The 21,124-nt window shown below is 40.1% G+C and overlaps 1 protein-coding gene across 3 annotated transcripts in view; it reads left to right on the top strand.

Moving 5' to 3' along the window:
* Positions 1 to 21,124, top strand: part of PDE1B (phosphodiesterase 1B) — a 142,086-nt gene that overhangs the window by 67,094 nt on the left and 53,868 nt on the right. The window contains exon 1 of one of the 3 annotated variants that reach the window (XM_060763808.2): positions 15,473 to 15,641. The exons of the other annotated variants lie outside the window; for them this stretch is intronic. Coding sequence (XP_060619791.2) covers positions 15,589 to 15,641 — 53 coding nt within the window. The 5' untranslated portion in view covers positions 15,473 to 15,588. Of the gene's footprint in view, positions 1 to 15,472; positions 15,642 to 21,124 lie in introns of those variants that run through there. 3 annotated transcript variants of the gene reach the window in all.

Raw genomic sequence — 21,124 nt, 5'->3', positions numbered from 1 at the left:
GACTTTAGTCATCCTTGCTTGTCACTAAACACACACAGAGTGAAAAATGACAAAACCCACACTTTTAAGACACTTCCTATGAAATTATTTTATGTCCAGAGCAGGCAGTTTTAGTTAAACAAGGATGTGATGGGGACAGATAATACAAACCAACCCAGAAGGGCGGGGTCTGAACCACAAATACGCACCCCCAATACAAAGAAAAATGCAAAATTATCAGCAGAATAAATGAAGAATATAAGAACAACAAAGATGTTCATAGTCTAGACTCTAAATGAGTAATTAATTAGAAATATATGTTGAACTGAATAACATATTGCGACTTGCACGCAATAAACACATGCATGAAGAATATTACTCATATAATATGGCCTACATATACTGTAAAGGCACCAGATCTGATCTGGGAAACTAAGCAGGTCAGCCCTGGTGAGCCCTTGGATAGGAGATCAGCAATGAATGCCAGGTGCTGGGGGCTATATTGCAGAGGCAACAACTAGGAAAACCACCTCTGAATGTTCCTTGCCTTTGAAAACTCTATGAAATTCATGGTGTTGCTATAATTGATTCGGTGGCTTGAAAAGCAAAGGTACACGTAGAAGGAAAAAAAAAACCCTCAGAATTTACCTAAAGAAATAGTGTAATGAAGAACATACATTTTAAAAGAAACAATGTATAAATCATCAGAGTCAAGCCAAAGTTTTTAAAGATAAGCAAACTCCACCTATTTTTTATATGATGGGAGCAGAGAATATAACTAAAACAGAGTTATTTTGAAAGTGTAAAGCTGTCTGCACCAGAGAGGCTTTTCTGACGGACAGGAGTGACACAGTCTTCTTCCTGACCTCACATTGGGCTGGTTTTCTTTGACGTGTTCCTCACTCAATCCCTTGGGATTTGATGATAGATGGTTTTGGGGAAGTACGTCATGACAAGTAGTTTTAGCGTTTCGATCTCTGTTGGGCTCTTGCATATTTTAAGCTGTTTCTTGGTGTTCCTATTGCCAAAAGAGGAAGGCACGTGTGTCAAATTATGCATAGATGGTTGGAACTGATAAAGAGTTGTAGCCTAACATGTCTGGGAGGTTTCAGGTTGCCCTCACCCTCAGTAGTGCCAGATCATGTCAATGTTAATGGAGTGGCAAATGTGCTCTGAACTTTAAAGGAACTGTCCAAGGTGCTGAACTAATTTTGGTAATAGTGTTGACACCCCCCCCCCTTGGTAGCTTCAGGAATTCAGAGCAGATTCACTGCCTGACTGAATTGGGAGCCACAATAACTAGGGTTGCCCATTCTGGAGCCTTAAGGATTTCACCAGCTGTGAGAGCCACAACAAGTTGGAGATAACTAAACCAAAAATGGATTCCTTAAAGTACAAAACACGAGACCACTACAAACAGTAGAACATCAATCGCAGTAGTAATAGTTTTTTATAACTTATATGATATAATAATGGGCATATACGGTTAACATAAATCTGTTGTATACACAAAGTCTTATAAGAGCAGCAACAACATACATGGCCATGTCATATCTATTGAAGTAAACTTGAGCAAGTCTAAAGTGAACTTGAATAGAATGTGTAAGCTAATGGGAAGTAGTGACAGAAGGAAGTGAGTTTTTTTGTCCACCTGTGTAGCTGTGTGCCTTCAAGTCCAAACTAAGGTGACTCGAAGCATGGGTTTTCTTGGCAATATTTGTTTAGAGCGGTTTTGTGCCATTGGCATTCTGTGAGGCAGGGAGAGAATGTCCACGGCCAAGATTAATTTGAACCCAGATCTCAGAGTTCTAGTCCAAGATTGTAATCTCTATACCATGTTGGAATCCATTCCAAAAACTTGTATCAATGCTGCAGAAACTGTTGAATACTCGCTGAAGTGCAGCAATTATTATTGATATGTTATCTGACAAGTTCAGGGCAGGTTAGACTAGCAGTCTGAATTGATGTTGTTAAAAGAAGGCAGAATGAGCCAGTTCCCATTGTTTCTGATGAATATGGAACAAAAGTAGAAGTAAAATGCCATGGCAATATTGAATGCCCAGGATGCAAGGCATCAGAAAAATGTTATGTCAGGTTTCATCTGCATTTTCCAGTGTTGAAGCTGCTGTAAAATCCATCGCAATTACATGGAGGGTGGGGAGGGGACATATTTGATGGCCTACTGTGGTTGCGGAGGAGATCAACAAGGAGATCGATAATAAATGTCAAGGATAAACATACTCAGCTTTTCAAGGTCGCTTTTTGTGTTCTGTTGCCTAAATATCTTGAAAGCACTAGATCCTGCCTGATTTTGGAAGCTAAGCAAGGTCAACTCTGGTTAGTATTTGGATAGGGACCACTAGGTACTGTAAGCTGTATTTAAGAGGAGGGAACTGGTAAAACCGCCTTGTGTAAGGAAACCATGAAATTCCCAGAATCCTTTAGCTCTCAGAATGCTGTGCCAATATTGGACATACTGGCTCTGGGATTGTAGGAGTTGGAGTATGAAAAAGCTATTTCCTGAGTTCTGGTGGATACAGATAATATTGGGATGGGGGGGGGATCTAATTCTGTGGAACCTTAAAGAGGGTCTGGGAGAACATGAGTCCCTCTAGATGGTATTGAATACCCCTCAGTTGCTGCTCTCCCAATGATATTGGTTAATGAGTAAGGCTTGATGAGAGTTTCAGCTATTCATTCCCAAATTCTGCCCTAAGAATGGCAGCATCTAGATCCCAAGATTCTTGTACTGTTGCCTTTAATCCTAAGACAAGTAAAATGGCCCTGTCCATTTCACTTGATGTGCGAATCTAGAATGCTGGAGGACAAGCCATTTTGAAAAGTATCAACATTTCATTTAGGGTCAACTTGAGCCCATTTTGATGTCCTCATGGGCACCTTCCTGGCAGCAGTGATCCCCAACTTTGGATCCCCAGATGATTTGAGAGTACAACTCCCAGTATCCCTGACCATTGCCGATGGCGGTTGGGGCTGCTATTGTGTTGCAGTCCCGCACAATCCAAGATTGAGAACTACTGATTTGTAATCCTGCCTAGCCCTTCAGGATCAAAGCCTCACCATTAACAGGAACAATGGCACATACTGACCTCCACCCCAGGCTGCCTTTTCTCCTCTATATTGTCATTGTCACTGTGTGCCTCCAAGATGTTCCTAACATATGGATGATCTTTCGTTCAAATGGGCAATTAAGTCCTATTGGCTTTACAAAAGACCTGTTCTGGTTAGAAATTGTTTAACTCTTCAACTGCCTTTCCCCCATAAAACATTCTCCAGATGGTTGATATGGGTCGGCAGAGCTGCCTGTTTTCTGCCTTGTGTCTGTGAGATGATTGTGAATGAATACCTGCCCTATAAAATTTACAGATCTGAACCACTGATTGTCTGTGGAGTACTTCTGCACAGAGCTGGAATGAAATGAAGAGGTTGTACAAGGCCGTTGCTGTATTTTTGAAAGCTCCCATTTATTCTGTTGAGCTTGAGTCAAAAGAATTTCCTGATGGAGTGTGCCCTTTAGGTCAGATCTATCTGGTTGTCGTTGTGTTCACATTAATGGCATCCAAAATCCATCACCTGAGCAGTCGACCCAACACTGTTGCATTTATAACTGCCTCTGGCCTTCATTTTGGATATCTCAAAATATGCCTTTGCTGATATCATTTTTATATTGAAAATGTTTTGCTATCCACAGTTTGGCTGCTGTATTATATAAGGTGATCATACTCTTTGACCATTGATTGTGAACTTTTAGTTCTCCTAATGTTGTTGGGTTCTAGCTCTCATCATAACTTACCTTTGGCTATACTGACTAGGGCTGCTGGGAGCAAAACTAAAAAAAACCCAGCTGTAGCCACCAAACGTTTCTATAGTTTGGTAACTAAAACTTCTTGCTTCAAAGGTGCTAATGACATTCTTGGATTCAGAAATGCGGGTCAGAGTTTCCCTCTCTAGAACAGAATTAAAAACTGACCATGGAAAGCAAAACATGAGGGCAGACTGATTTTCTACAGCTGGCCAGCATAAAATTTCACTTTATAGTAAAAGAATGCACAGCCTCTGCATGTTTTTTTTTTTTTTTTTGGTTTCTGTTACCGTAAATTTGTACAGGTGGATTTGGTATCTTTTGGAAAAAAATTCCACAAATATTTTGGTGAGAACCAGTCCACATACATATGTAGTACCTTTTCGTCTTCTTGGATTCTAGCTCATGTTAGATTAACCTTAAGACATATAGACTGTGATCACAGAAAATGGGAGTTCCAGGCAAGGAAATCTTTCAACATCTAGGGAAGGTGCCCATTTCTTTTGTTTGATTAAAACATTGTAATGACTGTCATTTCATACTGAAGTCATTGGTATAATCGTCCCTTGGGCATGAGATTAAGGAGGAATTGGGGGCCCTTCCAGATAGGCCCTATATTCCAGGATCTGATCCCAGGTTTTCTTTTTTATTTGGATTATATGAGTCCGCACAGATAAACAGAAAACCTGGGATCAGATCCTGGGATATAGGGCCTGTCTCGGGCCCTTCCACACAGCCCTATATACCAGAATATCAAGACAGAAAATCCCACAATATCTGCTTTGAACTGGGTTATCTGAGTCCACACTCAGATAATGTGAGATTTTCTGCCTTGATATTCTAGAATATAGAGCTGTGTGGAAGGGCCCCAAATCACAATGTTAGATTCAAACTTCCCAGATGATGTTAAGAAAACTCCACAAATTTTGAAGCTGAGCTCTTGTGCTGAGGTGCTCCTTCTAAGGTGTCAGTCAAGCTACAGCCATGGGAAGTGTATGTGCCCTGCTGAAGCAGGCAGATGACTTTGGCATTCACCTTAGTTTCCACTGTGTGATATTGTTGGCTCCTGGTTGGGCCTGAAATGTGGTGAACTAAATGGCTCTGCAAGTTTATTGCATGCGACTGACAATTCTGATTAGTGTTAATATGGGGGAGCGGTGCCAGGGAGCCGTAGACTGGAGAAGCAGGCAGGAAGCTGCCTTTGGAAAAAATGCTCCTTATTTTCTAATAATCTCTTCATTAGGTCTGAAATCTCCCTACGTAGCAGCACTGATGATGAGAAACAGGATGTGCCTGCCAGAAGATTTGCACTGAAAGAAAAACACTTCTCAATAGTTTACTTCTAGATCAGAGAAGGAATGGGGGGTGAGGTGAATAACTGGCATCTGTCTAATGGACATCATCTCCCATTGGCCCCAAAAAACAATTGAGTGGTTTTTGGGTTCATACTTCCAACTTGAATGGTCCTAAATTCCAGAGTGGGCCATGTGTCTGAAATGAACCCACATCAAACTCCCTCTTGTTCCCATCATAATCTCATAGAATCACAGAGTTGGAAGAGACCCCAAAGGCCATCGAGTCCAACCCCATTCAGCCATGCAGGAACGCCCAGTCAAAGCACTCTGCTTAAAAATCTACAGAGAAGAAGACTCTTCTACTTTTGAGGCAGCATATTCTACTGTTAAACAGCTCATTGGAAATTCTTATCAATGTTGAAGTTAAATCTCTTTTCCTGTACTTTGAATCTACTGTTCCATGTCTTTGTCTCCAGAGCAGCAGAAAACAAGCTTGCCTCCACTTCAATGTGACATCCTTTCAAATCTTTAAACATAGCTATCATATCCCCTCTGTTCTCATGCATATCCTTTCTTCCTTCCCACCAAAAATCCTTCTTCGATTATTCTGGCAGAGGCCACAGGAGGGCAGTAGACAAAGAAGGGTAATCCATTTTATGGGGGGGAAGGAAGTTAAAGGGTTAAACAACCCCCCCCCTTTTTCCTGTTATTCCCTCACCCATGTTGCTATCATCAAAACAATCATCGTTTATGATATGGGGGGAAGGGGGGGGGGAATAAATGACCAGAGAAAATGGGGGAAATGGTTTTCCTCCCCTCCCTATAAAATGGACTGTCCTTCTCTTTGTAGGCCCTCTTTTAGAGTTTGCCCAGATAATGGAACAGTACCAACAAAACAAGTAGATAGTGTTAAACCTGCCCTCTTGCAGATGCTGCAGGCAAATTCTTCCTGAACTTTTAATGGCAGCTAGCTGATGTTTTTAATTTAAATTGAGTATGGTTTATGAATCCAACTTAATTTGTTTAGAATCAAAGTTTGAAAGAAAGTATTTCTGAAAATGAAAAAAAAATCATAAAACAAAACCAGAATTTACTGCATGTTATTGTAAACAGATTCTTGTAAATATCTAAAACAGCCACTAGGTGGCAGTGAAAACCTTTTACTGTTGCCAAATATTTTGAGACCCCAACATTCAGTTAATGAGATCTATAGTTTATGAAGCCCTAGAAAAACTGGAAACACATGAAAAGTATATGAAAAAGAGTATATCCCATGGCATTAGCACTTCTGGAAAAAAATGAAAAACATAATTTAGGAATATTTCATCTCCAGTATTTCCCTAGTTGAGACTGACTTAAGTAAAAAACGGCAAGTATTTTACTAATTATTTTTAGAATGCATGTACCCTTGAAATACCTATTTTCTCACTCTCATCAAAGAATAGGTAAAACTGAAAGCTCCAATGAGCTTAAACTTTTAACTCCCCCCTCTTATTCATTTGAGAACAAAGAAATTAGAACAAAAAACACAAAAAGGGGGGCGGGGAGGGAGAAGAGATAAAATAAATACAGAAGGAGGAATTTTTATATGAGCACTGACCCTAGAAGTTTCACACGATCCGGTTGCTTGGATACACAAAGTATTTATGATCATACATTGCAATAGCTAGCAGAGCAAATCAAGAAACCTGAACAAAAGAACTCAGAATGAGTGTAGGCATGCAGGAGACCTTATACTATTTAAAAACACGATTTAGTCCAATGGAAAGGGTATGTGTGCTTGAAATAATACTTAGGGCCCTTCCACACAGCCATATAACCCAGAATATCAAGGTAGATAATCCACAATATCTGCTGTGTGGAAGGGGCCTTATTATCCAACAATTAAAAAAAATCTTTTAAACTGATCTACATGATCAGAAGTTAATGTGACAGGACACTTCTCTGAGGACTATACCATCTCAGATTCAGATGTGGAGTTCACTTGAGTTTCCTCTCATCCAAACATTTTCTGCAGCTGAAAAGGAAACATGTTCTTTACCTGTTTTTTTTCTTTGATATGCTAAAAATGTTGTGAATTAGCTTTGGGAGACACTTTCAGATAGAGCATAAAAGCATGTAATTAAACCTGCAGTCTATAATAGCAACCTCAAGAAGGGCTGAATCACATGAAATGATACTGTGAAAATGAGTTCATTGCAAATTCTGAATCTCTGTTTTGGACCTTGCTGCAGAACATGAAATTTCATTGCACTAGATTTACAGAGTATCTGGCAACCTCAAAACATTTGAATTACAGAAATATATATGCAAATGTATAGCAAAGCTTTTGTTTACAACCACTGCAAATATGAAAAAAATCCTGTAAATCCCACTATCAAAACAGCTCTGACTGTCAGAAAGTTTTTCCTAATGTTTAGGTGCTCCAAAGACCATGTCCCAGACTCTGGAGCAGCACAGAGAACAAGCTTTTTCCTCCTCTACATGACATCCTTTCAAATGTTTAAACATGAATATTGTGCCTCTTCTCAGCCTTCTCTTCTCAGTCTTCTCTTCTCAACAGCATCTGGACATTGCTAACATCTGCTGTAGGTCCTGGAGTTTATATCCCTTCCTGCTTTACCAGAAGTGTTTCCAAGATAGGACGTCTCAGGCTGAAGCACTTGCAAAACGTCCTAAGCACTGCTTCTGTTATGAAGTGTTTGCTTTCTTCCAACCCTGACAAAACACAGACCTAAAACCAGGCTATGACGCAAAGACAAAATTCACAACAAGTGTCAAGATTGATCCAAACAAAAGATTGCTTCAATCTTAGGTGATGTCTGCATTGGGTTGTGTTTCAGACTAGGAAGCCAAAAGAAGATGGTGAGGAAAAGTTCATTTCAAGATTACTCAGTATCCTTAGACCACATTCTCCAACCAAATTCTGTGCCAATTTTCTTTCACAGAAGTCAGCATTTCCTTCCATTTTCCCAAAAATATTTTTGGCTAATTTGAGTAATGAAGAAGACAAGGTCAGAATATTCAAGGTACTCTGAGTACTACATGTATTAATTTGGCCATTCCACGCCATCTTTGGAAACTACACATTGAATGTAACCATCACTTTTCTCAAGACCAAAAGAAACAATCTTTGCCAAAGAAAGAAAAAAATGAATGTAAATACAGGTCCTTAGAAAGTGGAATTGAATGTCTTCTGAGCCTTTTCCTTACCTTCCACTCAATTTCTGCATATGCACAGGGACTGACCCGACATTCCCATGAGAGCTTATAAAACGGGCTTGTGAGATACACTTTAAAGAGTAAACTAAGGGGACTGATTTCTGGTTTGAAAACATGCTGGTGAAAAATTGCTGCCAAGAAGGGAGACATGCAGAGAAAGGGACAGGCTTTCCTTCAAACCTTGTGTGTTCTATTTATGCTTTGAAGTGACTTTCCCACCTCTGTTTTATTGGGACACTTGTGCTTCACAAATGGCAAAGTGTCTGGTTTGACCTCTGCTGTCTCACTTGTGACCAGAAGCTTGTTGCATTGAAAGAAACCCATTTTGGTTCTCCAAAAAAAGTCATTTATGTCCAGATTGAGGGGAGTCGGAGTAAAATAAGTTCAGAACGTGGTCCTCTAAGTTATTCCTGTGATGGTTCCAGCTGCAGATGGGATACTGGTTGTCCAAAATTGGTGGAAGCGCAGGCATTGCATCACAAGTAACATATCCCTTCCCTCAATCCTTTAGTCCCTACAGCTATGAAGTTTGGATTTAATGGAATCTTCCGCCCTCCCCCATTTCCTTTTTGATGACAGCAATATGATCTCTTTGCCGGGGTTTGAGGTTAGCTGGGGCCGTGAGAACTGCTCTGGCGGTTATAGCAGGAAATGATCACGGAAAGCTTCTCTCTGCCCAGCTGTTTGGAGGTTGCTGAAACAGGATAGTGACTGCCGGAGGAATTAATGTCAATGTTGAAACTGTCCTGGAGATGAAAGACCCTGAGTTTCTGATAGTTGAGCTCCACTCCTGGTGAGGGGAGGCATCTTTGAGGCTGATCTGCTTGCTGGTGAACATTGCTAAAGCCAGTCGAAGCCCTGGATGGGTACAGTTGCCTTTTCTCTTCTTCCGTCCCCTGAGGACAGTACAAATAAACACTGGCCCCTTGTGAGTTTCTGTACCAGGCTTGAGAAAATAATGACGAGGAAAGACAGCTTTCCCAATATGGTGCCCTCCAGATGTGCTAGCTGAATATGAAGAAATGTTAGATATATATATATTTGAAAACAAAAATGAGAGTTGAAAAATAACAGAGGCCTCACTTGATGCACATATGCATCTAACATAGTACAGAAAAAGATTTTATAGAAGAGGAAAGTAATGTTTTGATTGAAGGGGTAAAGGAACTTCAAGAATAACTCCAGTGTACTAAAAATATTGCCTCTCTCTTCCTCATGGGAAAACCTGTAACTCTTTATAATTTCAAAGATCCCATGGTGGTAGGAGGAAAAGTGTTCATGTCATTATTTGCATCTGTTCATTCTTTCTCCCTGACCTTGCCTTTGCTTGTGATAGAGATACTCCTTAACTCTTTCCAGAGCAAAGGTTCTCTTTTGGTGTGCTCAACTCAAGAACAATCTTGTGCACATAAAGCCCAAGAATTTCCTTATGCCCAGCTTGAAAAACTGTCCAGATTTTAAATTTTCAGTATAAAAGGTTGGCTGTCTAAATCCTAAATCATATTGCTAGTCTAAACTAGAGTAGAGCCAGTAAACAAGTATGTGTTCACTGAGCACTCAACAATTGATGCAATGTGTCTACTTTGGTTTAGATTCACCAACAGGAATCTAGCCTTTATGTTGTTAAACTTTGACTTTTTGAAAATGTCAGAAGCTTAATGTTACAGAAACAATATAAAGATTTTAGGAGTCATGCTTGTGCATCTTCAGAGACCAGGCTTTCAAAAACTTTAGGAGTTTTCAAAGACTGGCTGGGCATCAAAATTAGATATAAGAGGACATAACTCATTGGTTCTTGTTGTTTCTATTATTAGAAGAAGATTTTGCTTGATAATTTTGTCTGGATTACTATTATATTCTTGACCAACCCATGCTCAACTTTGTCTCTACCAGATGTGATGAATCAGATGTGCTTCACATCATACTGGTCAGCATGCTCATGGGCCATATTGATTGTAGGTTATCGGACTGGTAGTCTAAGATGTCTGGCAACATGTAGGGATGGCCTGTTCCTGAGTAATCTCTACATTGTGCTGCTTCATGTAAATGTATGCAATTTAATTCAAAACAAACCATCCACTCAACAGAAAAAGAGAAAACCAACATCTTCCTGCAAGCAAAAGTACCAGGGTCGAATTTGTGTCTCAGATTTCTTATATTCACAGTTGAGCTGTAACATTGAATCAGTTCCAGACTTTATGATTGACTGAAAAGCCTACCTGGGAAGCTCAACAAGACTGCTACTTGGCAACCCTGCCAAGAAATGTACTGAAGGGATGATGTAATGCTGGGCATTGTGGCTGCCTCCTCCTTCTGCAAATCGCACCCTCCTGTTTTGATTTTCTCCTGTTTTGATTCACCCCCTTCCTTTCCCTGCCAGTGGCATTGCAGACTAGCAGAGTACCTTAGAGACAAGCTGCCATTAAGTCCCTGCTGGGGTGAAGAATGCAATCCCATTCCCTCAAAAAGGAGCTGAGATCTGCCTGCTCCAATATGAATCGTTCTTGTGTGAACATGCCCTTGAGGCTTTATTTGCTTGGTAATTGCTATGAAATGTTTTGAAGCAGAGTGCCCTAGGAGATGTCTCCTTTCCCCACAACTGCCACTTGGACTGTGGGTCACTTTCTAATCCTGTCTACTGGCTGTGCTAGGGTTTTGTCTGCAGAAAGATCATACCATTGTGACCATTCCAAATTATGAACTTCCTGCCCCCGTGCAATCTGAAGCAATGCAGTCTGGTTCTGTTTCCTCAGACTCTGCCTGCATGTTACAACTTTAGCCTGCTACTATAATAATGTGTATCCGTACTACATTGTTATACCACACTTATAACAATGGTCATGGCTGCCTACACTGAAAATCTCTGATAGTAAGCTCTGGTGCTGGTGTGTGTGTGTGTGTGTTATAGAACTTACTAGCTGAGAATCTCAGAATTCCAAAGGATGGATGGAGTCATGTTACTTAATATAGTATCCAGAAGACTATTTTATGATTTTGCAGTGTGGATATACTGCAACACACCTAGGAGATTTTGCCCTTCAGGGTGTCCTAGAGTAGGGCTTCTTAAACTGTGGGCCCAACCCCAAATGGGATCTCTTTACTCAATATTGGGGTCCAGAAAAAATCACAACAGTAAAAGTTTTCTGAACATCATCTTGTAGCTGCTTTAGACATTTACACAAATATGTTGTGCAGTGTTTACTGAATTAACTGAATTAATTCTACAGTGTAGTTGTACCCCCAAGCTAATAAGGCCGAAGCTCACCAATTTACCAATTTTGTAATTCCAAATCAGTCTGTGGATTTAGAAATCTGAATTTTCCCAACTGACCAGGACAAAAATGCCTGTTTGAACAAAAAGACGTGCTGTGATGCCATGCCTTTGAAGCAAAGTAGACCAACATGTCCCCCACTAGTAGTTTTTACCTCCAATCAGCCGTGACTAGTACATCCAGTGCTGAAGCAATGGTATGATGGTGGTGGTTATCCAACATCTGGATAACCATGCTTTTTTCATACTTGCTTTAAGGTTTTTTATGACACTTCCTCCTCTTCACACTGAAATCATTTTTCAGTTCAGGTAAGTGCAGAGAAATGTTCAAAGCAATTCTATACAATGTTGCCCTTGTGTGACTTCAAGTAGTTTTCACTCATTGGTGACCCTGAGACAAGCATATCCCAGTGATTTCTTAGCAAGCTTTATTTGGAAGAGGTTTGCCAGTGCTTTTTTCTGAGGCTGAAGGAGTTGCACATGCTTGATGTCAGTCAGTGGATTTCATTGCCAAGCAACAATTCAAACCTTAGTATACAGAGCTATAGTCCAATGCTCAAACTGTATATCAAGCTGCCTCAGTTTTACAGAAACTAATTAGGTATAAAGATGCCGCTGTATGGATTACCAGAATCTCTAATCAGGATTAGCCTGAGGAATATTGTTGCCTAATAGTGACCATTACCACATCCTGACAAATAAATAAGTACTAGGCAAAGGTAAAGGTTTCCCCCTGACATTCAGTCATGCCCAACTGTGGGAGATGGTTCTCATATCCATTTCTAAGCTGAAAACCGGTGTTGTCTGTAGACACCTCCAAGGTCATGTGGCCGGCATGACTGCATGGAGTGCCATTACCTTCCTATTGGAGTGGCACCTATTGATCTACTCACATTTACATGTTTTCGAACTGCTAGGTTGGCAGAAGCTGGGGCTAACAGCGGGAGCTCATGTTGCTCCCCGAATTCGAACCTGTGACCTTTCGGTCAGCAAGTTCTGCAGCTCAGCGCATTAACCCACTGCACCACCAGAGGCTTCAAAATGAGTACTAAGGATATGCAGTTTACCATATATGAATGTATACATGCAGATATAATTACTAATAATTAAAATTCCACAGAACACAGGACAATTAACTTCCCATCCAAACCTAAATATATTCTTTTGTTAATTTCTGTCTCACCTTGAGTAATCCCAGATGTTCTTTTCCAGTTAATTCAGGTCCAACCCAACCCAATTCTCCTCCTCCAATTAATTTATCCCATTATTTATTACGTTATATCGCATATGAATTAAATTCAGTATACATAGAGTAGGAAAACTAGGGTGATGATCACTTAAATTAGGATTGAATCTGAGAGGGGGGGGAAGGAGGGGGGGATGTATGATTTAGTGAACTGGGAGTTTGATCCTTCTCAGTCATCTGGAGCTGAAAACCTATCTACTGGAAAGTCACTGCTTCTAGTTGCTCCCCAGCCACTGCCAAGGAATGGGTTTCCAGGCTCAATGATGAATCTAGGATCACTCCCAGGCTGCAAACCTGTGTCTTCAGGGGGAGTGTAACCCCACCCAGCACAGGCTGTAACCCTATGCCCTGTTAGCCTTGCGACTGACCAGGAGTAACTCCATCTTGTCTGGATTCAGTTTCAATTTGTTCGCCCTCATCCAGACCATCACAGCTGTCAAACACTGGTTCAGGACCTGAATAATAGAAAGTAGGAAGGAGTTATATTGCTGAACATCATCAGCGTTTGATTGGCAGTTTGGCCCTGTTATTTCTAGAAATGTAATCATCCAAGGAACACAAGTTTTAAGAACTGCCCAAAAGCTGGAGCTCAACAGACAGGGAAATCAAATATTGGAAGGAGAATAAATTTTGCAAAGGACACCTGACAGTTGTGACTAGGTGTTGCAATCCATCCAGTGTCAGGTACAGTTTATTCAGTTACCCGGCTTTAAGTACAGTTAAATTTATTTTCCCTTTGTTGTTGTTCTTTCAAGATAGTCAGAGCGTAGACAGGCATGACCAGAGATATGGGGCTTCTTCATGCAGTGCATTGTTATATAATGGAATTAACTGTAAATGTGACATGGTAATAGCCAACAGTTTAGATGGCTGCAAAAATGATTATCTTGATGGATGGTGGATTTTTCCCAGAATAGAACCTTTCTATTCAGAACTAGAGGACATCCGAAGGTCAAATGCTCTTGATAGTTACTGTCTTCATGCCCTGTCTGTAGGTATACAACTATTTGCAATTGTAGACAGAATGCTGGCCTTGGTAGGCCTTGGGCTCCATCTAGAATTCCTCCAATGTCATTATCTCCTACCATTTTCTGCTTGCTTCTCCTTCGTTTCTTCTTCATTATGTCTTGCTAGAAACTGTGCATGGCTTCCAAGTTAGTGGGGGCAGTGAATCCACTTTGGGTTTTCATCCAGACTTTAAGGAGTTATCCAGGTTGCTGAATGCTATCTTCTTCAAAAAGCTAAAGTTCAGGAGTAGTTGCTTTAAAGTTAGAGTAAATACTTTTTTATGGGTGCCCCACCTCCTTGCTATGGGAGATGACTCCCGTTGAAATCTGGAAGATCAAAGACCGCTCTCAGATTTTCGCACAGTTCACCTAATTGAGCCCTTGAGCACATTTGTGGGATCATTCGAAATTGTGCTGGGAAGGGAGGGAAAAGTCTTACCAATCAGCACCTCTAATTTCAACTACAGTCTTGTGAAAACCCAGCTCTCAAAGCTGGTAGGAGAGCAAGCATGGATCTTTGCCAGTAGCAAGTCTTATCATATTGTTTAGAATGCAGAAAACATGATTGCTTAATAATGTGGTTTGGGGTTGCTGTTTTTGAACATACTCTGTATTCATAAGCAAGGCAGGATAGTGTGGTGTAGTGTTAATGTAAAAGGGTGTTAATGTAAACAAGACATGAACTAGGATTGAAATCCACTTCAAAGACAGAAAATTAACTGTACTCAACCTCAGGCAAGTGAATCCCTTCAAACCTGTACTACTTCACAAGGTTGTTGTGTGCATAAAAGAGATCTATGGAAAATGAATGAGAAAAAAAATGATCAGTCTGTCTTTTTCTCCCCTAGTTTTTTTTTTTTTGGCAGGGAATTAAGTGTGAAATTGTGAGCTTATAAGTAAGCATTTGAGGGAAGAAATTATATCATAAGATTGCCATCAAGTAGGGTTGCCAAATTTTGTTTACTGGCACCCCTGGTCTCTGATCCTTTGGGAAAATAATGTCTGCCTCAAACCTCTGAGCATGTGCAGACTTACTTTCCTTTACTTGAGAAATTGATAGAATTAGTACCAGTGAAGGCAGGAACATCCCCCCAGCTTTACTTTTTTGTTGTATCAATTAAAGAGGAGGTTGAAATTCTTATTTAGTTTGCAATCCTAAAACAGAAGGGCTGCTTGAATGCCAACTTTAGTTTTGAGACTCCCAGCTTCCATTCTTTCCAAAAGAAGTCTGTTTTTTTTTTTAAATCCCTTGCTCCTCTGTGTGCACAGGCTCCCCTCCAGCCTGTGCTCGTTGGCAGGAGATCTTTCTGCGATATAAATGATAGATTGCTTTTTACAGGCAAAAATAGCTGAGTGTGGAGCGTCCAATGGGGGTTGCAGGGCCGCACGTTTGAAGCCTGCCTGCGTATGTCAAAGCTCATACTTTATCCTCCTGCGGTTGTCTTACATGGTTTCCGTGGGGTTCCCCTTTTATCTTTCTTAGTCGCTGCACACCTTCCCCCCAATTCGCACCACCAGTAACTCTTAGGGATACAGGACCACCTTCCTAAAAATAGGGTTGTTTTTTAAATAATACAACTTTTTAAGAAGAGCAAGAAACATTGTCTTCCCAGCAGTGACAGAAGAAGTTAGTGATGTGGCTAGTAAGTACTTGGTGGACTAGATTCTGGCTAGTGTTATTGGATTCCTCCTGCACTGAAAGGATGAAATCGGATGCTTTTTCTGAACATTGAGGCCCAAAAGACCTCATGGCAGAGGTTCTTCAAGTCCAGCGTGCTCATATGCATGGCCCTATCTTAAGGTAAGAAGTGAATCCTTGGGTTTTGGATTCTGAATTTAGGAGACTTAAGGGTGGGTTGATAATGGGTTTTTGTTTTATACATCTGTTAGTTACATTTCTTATATTTTCCCACTGTACATGACTCCCATTCTCCCAATTGTTTCATCGCAACAGCCCTGTAAGGTAGATCAGGCTTAGAGAGGGAATTATAGGTCCCATTGGGATTACAGTCTGGATCTCCTGGATCTCAGACCAGCACTTTTAACCACGCCACAAAACTGTTATTTTAGGTTTAGGTAAAGTGAGCTGTGCAGGAAAAGGTTTTGTGTTGAACTCATATATTCATGCTGCAACGTCTATTTTTAGCTGTGGTTGCATCTGTATTTACCTTAGAAATTTTTCATGATTTTGTGTTTCTGTCAAAAGTCACAAAGAGTGCTGTGATACCCTACAGACTTAGATATGCATGGTGTTTTTTTCAGCTGAATTAGCTCAAGATTTTGGGAGAGAAGCACCACTGATTACTTAAGTGCAGCGGTTCTCAACCTGTGTGTCCCCAGATGTTTTGGCCTTCAACTCCCGGATATCCTAACAGTTGGTAAACTAGCTGCAATTTCATGGAATTGTAGGGTCCAAACACCTGGGGACCCACAGGTTGAGAAGCACTGCTTTAGTGGGACATCAGACTCAATGTATGGGTCTAATTTGTCACCAGTGTTGTATGCTTAGTGAATATTATGAGTATGCTTAGGTTTAGACCATAACACCCAAAATCTCTTCTACTGGCCAGGCTGTCTAAGGTATTTTGGGAGCAACATTTCTTTTAAAATAAACTTTTCCAAGCTCTGAATTGCTAACTCTTTTTCTGAATCTGATCTGCCTGCTGGTGAAAATGGGTGTGAAAGAAACAGGACCCTATCCAGATGTTAATAAATGAAATACTGGGTGGGTTAAATGTTTTGCTGGGAGTGGATGGGAAGCAACCAGGTTTTCCAAAATTGCTTGTTAATGTTCTCCTAGCAAATCTGACATTTGAGCTTTAGCTCTGTGAAAACTCAGCCCTACTGCTGGTAGGAGAGCAAATATGGATTCTTGCCAACATAAAATCATGTCTTCAGATCAGAAAATTGTTGCAATGGGAGCAAGTGGGAAGAAAAGGGAGTTTCTAAAATTGCTTGTTAGTGGTTTCTTTTAAAAGCAGCACCTCCGATTTGAATGGCAGCCCTGTGAAAGCTGCTCCTTTTCTTTGCTCTTGGCACTGCTTATACACCTGGCAGAGAGCGAGCCAGCTGGCATCAAAGGAAGGGAAGAGCTAGTCAGCCTGAGTGTGCATCAACAGTTGGCATCCATCTGGAGCATGACTCTTGGCAATTGTCTGATCATGCTGACCATTTATGCTGACCCCAGCTTCTGTGGATATGAACCCACTTTTGTGAGCTCTATCGATTTGCCAAAGTGGTTTCCCTGCCCCAAAATGCATTCTGTAATAACAGAGTCACTTGTTGTCCATTTGCAACCTTTCACTTGTTTTGGAGGCAACTATTAAACACTCTCTGTTATAGGATAACAGTTTGTGGTGATCATCTGTAAGTGGCACAGTTGGCAGGGTCTCTACCTATGACTCCTGCCTCTTTTCCCAGGGGACAAGCCATCTTTGAGAATGTCAGCCTTTGGCTTCAGTCCAGGGGACAGAGATTGACGCCAGTATGAATCATTGCTGCTTACCCATTATGCAGTTAGTCTACCCCCCCCCCCCCCATTTTATTTTAACTGGTAAATCTACCTGCCTTCGGGACACAGTGAGGACCAATTGCTTCATTGAGCACAACTTTCAGACTTCTTCAGCAGCATGTTGCCAATGTTGTATAGAGAATTATGGGAATTGTAGTCTGAAAAAAGCAAGTTTTTAAATCTTACTTCTTCAGGGCAATGCCTGTCATGCGTTAGCATGAGTAGCATGCAGATTGACTCTAGCCCAGTTAACTGTGTGTGTGATGAATTGGCTCATAAAAGAAAAAACACACGAGACTTCGGCTTAAAGTAGAAAAGAAAAATATTGTAGTATGGGCAGCATACAAAACAAAATAGCAGGATTGCTGTTTCCACAAAAGTAACATGAAACAATATCTTCTGAGAGATATCATTACTCAGCTGTGATAAGCAGGAATCCTTGTCCTCTTCTCATGGCTGTGTCTTCGCAGGACATCTGCAGCATAGTCCCCGGCTTACACAAGGCAGAATGGCACACAGGCATAGATGCACAATAGCATAAAGGCACAATGGCAAAGAAGCTAAACACACAGTAGCTATCTTTATACACATGAAAATAATACTCTCAATTAACTCTTCAATTAACTGAAACAGCTGTAGCACAAACAGCCTTGAACCTTACAGCAACTTAAAGTTATAGCACAAACAATATTGATCCTTACAACAACTTAGATAAAGTACGTTGCAAACTCTTAGTAGCAACAATGCCTAGGTAGAGGTACAGTGCTGTGATGTTGTTGATGGTTCATAAGCTGGAAAGGATGGTTAAGTATGCCTGGTTTCATTTTTGAATAATTATTTTTATTGATTTTTTTAAAAAAATCAAGATGTCTTGATTTTTTTGTTTGTTCTTGGGGTTATTTGGAGCACTGATTCAGAAAATCACAATGGATAAACCTCATTAACTCTAGTTTCTTAGATACAGTTATCATAATTTCTATGGGTGAGCAGATGGCGATTGGTAGATGGCATATATTCCTATATCTCAAAAACTGAAGCTAATGGAGGAAACTGGTGCGTTTTTGGAATCAGCAGGTTAAATATACCTAGAAACAGGGCTGACATTTGGAGCACCAAAATGCGTGTTGTGTAGTGAATTGGTTAAAATAATAGGTGATATTCAAATTGTGAACAGATATGTAAATGCTGAAAATAATCCAAATAAAAACTCTCTTCCATGGATTCAAATAAAGTAACCTACTTCAAGTTGTACTCAGCAGTTCAGTTATATGCAAATCTACTCAGCTGTATGCCCCATTGAATTTAGTGGGGCCCGCCTTTGAATACATATGCATAGAGTCCATGGTTACTTACCCAACCATGTATTATGAAATACACTTGGCCCTCCATATTGGCAGGTCAGGCATGGATACATTTAATTACTTGTGGATAACAGTATTTGTTAAAGCCTCCATTGCTGCCATACGTCATTTTTAATAGGGACTTGGGATAACGCCGGTGTCACAAGGATGAAATCAAGCCACTTCCCTCATCTCATCCCATTTGCTCTTTCCACCTGAGACGGGGAGAAAGGGGAAACACATATGCAAGTAGTTTGTGGCTTGTCCCTTTTAACTGCGATCCTGCATACCTAAACCCTGCAAAAGTGTAGCGTTGACTAAGCTTCAAACATCATGTAGAACATTTTGTTCCTTTATATTGACATATCCAACTTTCTTAGTCCTTCTCATGTTTTGATTTAAAATTTACCATTCCTTCTTTTGTTATATATCCAAGTATACCAAAATCTCCTCCAGGTTGAGGATGCTCATACATTTTTCACTTTATTTGACTCTCCTTATTTTACTGAGCCTCTTCAAACAATTGTATCTTGAAGATAGATACTGCAGAGCCAGCGTTAACATTTTCATATATTTCTTGGAGCTTCCTTGCTTATTTATCTCAAATTACATTCTCCCTTTCTGCCATTTTCACATTCTTAAGAAACCTTGCAATGTGGAAGCCTACAACTTCATGGACAATTATGATGGCACAACATAAAGCAAAAATTTCAGGCTGATGAATTGTGGAATTCTCAACCATTGATCATGCTTACTTGGGCTGTCCAAAATATCTGGAGAACAAGAAATCACCTTCCCTGATAATTATTATAATGTAGCATAATATAATACAGTACTGTAATGCAATAAAGCAAATCTGACCTATTACTAACATTTTAGACAGATTAATGAAAATCTTCCCTTTGACTAAATTCCCAAATTACACTACCCTTTATCCTTCCTTCCCCCCAGGTGTAAAAATAAATAATTTAAAATTGACTTCCCACCCCAGTCAAAAGGCATCTATATGAAAAAAACACTCTTTTTGTTATTATGTAACATATATAGCCTTAACTTCTACTTTATAATTGGAAAAGTATATAGTTTAATATTCATATCACACAAGCATCTTCAGAATTTCATAATAATAATAATGATAACAACAACAACAACTTCATTTGTATCCTACCACCATCTCCAAGAGGGGACTTCGGGCGGCTTACAGAACAGTACATAATAGTACCATAAAACACACAAAATACATTGTAAATTACATCAACATTTATAACAATAACAATATCAATTAACATAAACAACACTTACACAAGATAAAAGGCCCAACTCAATTTAAGTGAAATACTCAGTAAAATAAGGTAATAACTACTATTAAAAGGGGCAATACAACCACATTAAAACATCCCAGCCACATCCAAATTACAAGTAACATTAAAGTGCCAGAGTCATAACAATTGTTTGATCCTCTGGTTTGGCTGATGTCTTAGTCATTATCATGTTTTCAGCTCCCGGAAACATTGCAATGTGGGGGCTTGCCTAATTTCCCTGGGGAGGATGTTCCAAAGCCTGAGGGCCGCCACTGAGAAGACCCTCTCCCTCGTCCCCACCAACTGCACTTGAGATGGAGGCAGGACCGAGAGTAGGGCCTCCCCAGCACATCTTAGAGCCCGACCAGGTTCATAGGGGGATATGCTGTCATGAAAATAGGCTGGACCTGGACCGTGTAAGGCTTTGTAGGTGATAACCCACACTTTGAATTGGGACCAGAAACTTATTGGCAGCCAGTGGAGCTGTTTTAATAGGGGCATGGTGTACTCGCAATATGTGTGTGTGTGTCAGTCTTTTCAGAAGTTATCTAAAAATTAGATGCTTTGTCTATTTCAGACAGCTTTTAAATCCAATTTTCTCTCCTAAATGAACTATATTTGTCAATTTTTGTGCATAATCTCACAGCCAAAACCATGTAGTGTAGTTGTTTAAAATTCAACCATCGAATTTGTTCATTTGGTAATATTAATAAAAAAGAGTCCTGGATCTGAGTCCACTTTCATTTTAAAAATCTCTTTTATCACACATTAAATCATTTCCCAATATTTCTTAGTTTTATCACAGCTCCACCACAAGTGATAAAAAGAGCATTGATTTTTTTCACACTTCCAACACATATTTTTTTCTTTGTACATCTTAGATAATTTTGTTATTGTTGAATACCATCTGTCCATCATCTTATAAAACTTTTCAGTAAGATCAAAACTTAATACATCTTTAAATCCATTAGACAACATTCTTTCCCATATCTCCAACTTTACCCCTGAAAGACTGTGTTTGCAGCTTGGGAGTACCCCTGGCTCAAATGTCGGCCCAGGTAGATGTGATGGTCAGGAATGCTTACTTCTAGCTTCAGCTGATAAGCCAGCTGTGTCCCTTCCTAGATTTGGA

Source organism: Anolis sagrei, chromosome 2 (assembly GCF_037176765.1).
Source record: "Anolis sagrei isolate rAnoSag1 chromosome 2, rAnoSag1.mat, whole genome shotgun sequence".
Taxonomy (NCBI): Eukaryota; Metazoa; Chordata; class Lepidosauria; order Squamata; family Dactyloidae; genus Anolis; species Anolis sagrei.
Note: the sequence above shows the minus strand (reverse complement) of the source record. Positions and strands in the feature narration are given on the sequence as shown.